Source organism: Pinus tabuliformis, chromosome X, assembly GCF_031772625.1.
Source record: "Pinus tabuliformis cultivar Carrire ecotype Pingquan chromosome X, CPIR1, whole genome shotgun sequence".
NCBI lineage: Eukaryota > Viridiplantae > Streptophyta > Pinopsida > Pinales > Pinaceae > Pinus > Pinus tabuliformis.
Window position 1 is genome coordinate 1123214878 of NC_142308.1, and position 4761 is coordinate 1123219638.

General features: G+C 36.0%; 1 protein-coding gene and 1 pseudogene across 1 annotated transcript; one reads left to right on the forward strand and one right to left on the reverse strand.

Annotated features, from left to right (window-relative positions):
* Positions 1-2071: 2071 nt before the first annotated feature.
* LOC149143775 (chaperone protein dnaJ 8, chloroplastic pseudogene) lies at positions 2072-2776 on the reverse strand (annotated as a pseudogene).
* Positions 2777-3587: 811 nt separating this feature from the next.
* Positions 3588-4480, forward strand: LOC149143776 (uncharacterized). The gene is made up of 3 exons (XM_089449207.1): positions 3588-3758; positions 3944-4042; positions 4174-4480. Exons 1-3 carry the CDS (start codon positions 3588-3590, stop codon positions 4327-4329), a joined length of 426 nt encoding a protein of 141 aa, XP_089305333.1. The 3' UTR covers positions 4330-4480.
* Positions 4481-4761: the final 281 nt, after the last annotated feature.

Genomic DNA, 4761 nt, shown 5'->3' on the forward strand with positions numbered 1-4761 from the left:
TGTTCGATCTGCGTTCATTAGATGCCTGAAATTCTTAGTTTTATGTTTCATGCTTGGCCTTTCAGACTCTGTCTCTCATTTTGTTTTACATACTTAAGTCCTCAAATATAGTGGTTTTAGATTCCATTTTGGCAAACCCACCATTCAAAACAATATGTATTTCTCTGGCCCTCAAAGCAAGCTTTTAGCACTTATCTCATTTTGTTTTACATACTTAAGTCCTCAAATATAGTGGTTTTAGATTCCATTTCGGCAAACTCACCATTCAAAACAATATGTATTTCTCTGGCCCTCAAAGCAAGCTTTTAGCACTTATTAATCTATGCTCTGTCCAAGATACAATTCAAACTTTCATTTTCAAGCATTTTAAGAGGCAAAACAGTGCAAATATTTTAAATGTTCTATTTACTTGTCTGAATTTCTACAAATAAAATATATATCTTACATCCCCACCCCACCTTTAAGGGGTTTAAAAAGAAGAAAGAGCACTCTAAAAAAAAATAGAAACCTTTAATATAAGGTGAATTTTTAAAAATTTTACATCAAGAATTTGATTCTGGAAATTTCTGTAATCCCTACACATCCTTCCTTTAAAGGGCATTTTACAATTTGGCTTTCCAAAAATGGAAATAGTCTCAACCAAAATTTTCAGTTATATGCTAATCTGTGTCTCCAGATAACAACTCCCAATGATCGCCAGTTCACACAGAACATTGGTCACACACCAATTTCCCCCACATAACACTGCTTATGCATCACTCATTCGCAATAGGTTAACAGGTTTCTTTGATATCCAATTCTAACAATAGTTTTAGACCATCTTTGTGTTTTTCTTCCTCACATAATCTGTGTCTCCAGATATTTTTCCTTCTACACTCCCATACTCCCATACACTCGTTTTCCTTCTACTCACACCAATCATCTTCAACTTTGATTTCAAACCAAGAAAGGGGTTCAAGGTTTCTACAATTTCAAATTCAATTAAAATGATTTCAGTTTCTTGGAATTTTCTCTGGAGCAATCTTTGCTGCCCCAAAATTGTTTATACCCTTTTCCATAAGTAAGGAATCAGAAGAATTTACATTTTAAATGGAAAATATGAATACTTTCGAAATTTTGATGAGTTTCTTCTTCCGTATCTATCACATAAGTAGTTTTAGTGCCACCCCATTGTTGGTCACTCTTCGCCGCTACATCTGTAACCTGGACACTTTGCCTACTTCAATCGCCCTCATTAACTTTGCCAGTGTAGCACAGTTCAGATCTCTCTTGCTACAGGAACTACACATCAATTCTGCACTCAATGGCTCCACAATTATAGCCCCAAGCATAATTTGTCAGGGATTACCCTAGATTTGTCACGATAACAATCTAGAAAGAAAATACTCAAAACTAATTGATTGATTATATCTCAGTCCCAGATGAAACATATAAAATTAACATTAATGGAAAAACTTAACAACATTTGAATCCTGCAAATACAGGCAGCGATTGCCTATAGTTACAGCCAAGAATAATGCCTTGTTCAGGATGATATACAATAGAAAAATTCATTATGGAATGAAACGGTTTCATTATGTCTCAAGGATCAAATATGTAGAAATTTTGCATTGTGTAATGAAACGGCATCATTTCATCTCAATGATCAAAGATCTCTTAATCAAAATAATGGTTTCCATTAAATGAATGTCATTACAATTGCAGGAAGAATAGTTAGGAGCTCTTTAATGAAGAGCAGATCCCCATAATAATCACATGGTCCAGAGAGATATGCCGCATGTATGTACAAGTAGTTGAGAGTATAAATGAACAGAACATATGTACAGGTAGTCTAATAATCAGGACCCATGACCAAATCAAATAAAATCAACTATACAGTTAGAAGAACATATTGTATTTCCAGGAGATGAATGAAGAAGCTTTATGGGCTTTCTAAAACAGTTGTTTTTCTGCCAATAGCAGGAACTTTATAGATAGCCCATAACAGTCAACATGGGATCGGTAATGGAGAGGCCATAACTGTTTGCAAGGCCGGACAATAGACACCTACACAGTCTATGATAAAATTTCATCAGGCATAAATGTTAATATGAGAGGAAAAATCAAGGGTTCCAGCTCCTTCCCATCCCATCCATTCTTCCCACTCGTCCCAATAATCGTTATTGATTCCCATCATGCCCTCCACAGAGTAATCAACAGAATAGCTTTGCTGCTTTGCCTTTGCTAAACTGGACATTAACGTCTGCTCATTATCACAAAAGTAACAACAATCAGAAAATCGTGGGCCTGCATAAGAGTCCCATATTACAGAATGAAAATGCATATAGATAAAGATTACTCTTAGGCAGGCAATTTACCTCATAAGCCTGATTGATCTTGTGAAATTGAACCCCACGCACATCTCCTTTGCAAACATCCAGATGATACTGTAACCAGATTATATCAACATATGAGTGCAATATTAATGTTTTCTGACATTATATATGACCAGGGATATTGCCAGACAAATTTTCTTAAAAATTCTCAAGAATGTGTGAAGTCTGACATTTTTAATTTCTATTTCAAACCTGCATCTCTTTTTCTATTTGCTTCAGAAATGGAAGATTTATTGAAAATATCTGATCTTGAAAGTGAGAGACATAGCTTCAAATGGATACTTGCATACCTGCAATGCAAGGCAATGGTAGGCTCTCTTCACATCTTTTTCAGAAGCCCCAGGGCTTAATCTCAGCGTCTCATACTGCTCTTTCATCCCAGGAAAAGCAACAGAGGCCATCACAGTTACATTCCTCTTGCCTCCCATTTGGAATAGAATACAGATTAATAGCAGTGTGCAATCCATTGTGAGTGTCTGGAGCATCTTCCAAAGTTGAACATGCAAATGATATAAAAGTGAAGTATGTGAATGTGATGAAAGGCTAAAATGCTGACATGTTTTTGTTGTTTAATGTAGAAGGAATCTTTCCATTTGGGCTCTAGAGCCCAACCTGCTCTCTCTTATTGCAAAACACATAGCATTTAACCAACGAAAAACACAGAGCAGTGGACCATGTACTCGATTATTCTTTGTTCATACCACAGAGAACTGTTCTATCAAGTACGTGAACCCTTGTTGTGGGGTATACTGCTTTCAATTGGAAAACAACTCATCTCAACTACCTGCTTAACCATTCAGAGAACAGAAAATGCACCGTGTTGTGGATGCCTTAAATTTAGTAGACCTTGGCCATACTATCTTATGAAGTATGGCTGTGTTGGCTATCAGATTATTTTAGGATTGTGATTTTCGACACCAAGGTTTAGATTATTTCTTTAATATGGTGGCTGTAATGAATGATTTTATATTCCATTCATTCTTACTGCATTTGGATAAATGTCCTTATTACTTTTTCGATAGGTTGTTGTAAACATCGACCTATCTAGGCAGTTATCAAAAGGAGTTAGATCCAATTCTACTCTGTATTTTCTCCATAGAAGTGGAGTTCTGGCTATCTCATCTCTATTTGAGGACAGTTTTCAACTATGGGTTGTAACGTGGTTTTTTTAACTTTATTCTACTTGGTTGATTGTTACAGGTACCCAAAGTCATGTATGAAGACCTCGGAGGACAGCCTGGCATGCAGAGACAACCATCGAACACAACACCAAATCCATTCAATACTGCATTTTATGGGGCTGCTTCAGGATTTATTCGAGATGGATTAGGTGCATATGGGGAAAGAATTTTTGGAAGTGGCACAGAAAATGTGCAAAGCATTGTATGAGTTGCACTTTTATCCTGGTTGAATCACTTTGAAATTTCTAATAGGTCTCCATTTAAAATCAGAGATGAGTCAATTGATTCCATGGATAGGGGTTTACAGCAAGAATAGTTTCCTTTTTTAATTTCGTCTGATTGACAAAGTTTCTCTTAATAAGCTGAGGTGATGATTTTTATGAGCAGGTCAACAAATATTTTTCTGATCCACAATATTATTTTCAAGTGAACAACCGATATGTGAAGAACAAGCTGAAAGTAATCCTGTTTCCCTTTTTGCACAGGGTAAGTCACAAAGTATCTGACTCCACTGAAAATTCATCTCCCCATAGTGGTAGTATTTTCATTTTGCTTGAGAATGTTTGTAATCATACATAAGTTTAATTTTTTTGTATGTTTTCACTGTGTTTTTTTAGGGTCATTGGACAAGGATAGCTGAGCAGATTCCAGGCGGTCTCACACACAAGCCACCTATCTATGATATAAATGCTCCAGACTTATATATTCCCTTTATGGCATTTGGAACTTATTTAGTCCTCTGTGGCTTCACAATAGGTCTGCTTGGGAAGTAAGTATTCTTCCCTGGCTGCATAATTCTTAGACATCAAAGTAACTTGTGATTTTTTGTCTTATCCTGCGCTAATTGTTTCATCCAGCGCCTGGTATAATATGCATCAAACTGGTCTTTTTCAGCGTTCTCCTAATATGTAATGCAAAGAATCAGAAATGACATTAAATTTTTATTTTCTTCTCTTCATTATTCTTCTCTTTCTATCTGCATTGTACATATTTTCCCCATACGTCATCCAGTCCATTTTCAGTGTCATAATTGACTCCTCTTCAAGCATTTGCTTTCAAATCTCATTATTTTGAGCTAGCATTGTCTCCACAAGCAAATTGTTGGTCTCCTAGAAATGGAAACATGATAAGCTGTGCTCCTTGGATGATTAAGGTCTTCTCTGAACTTGAGGGTAGTTTATTGTGTTAAAACTTAAATTTCCTTG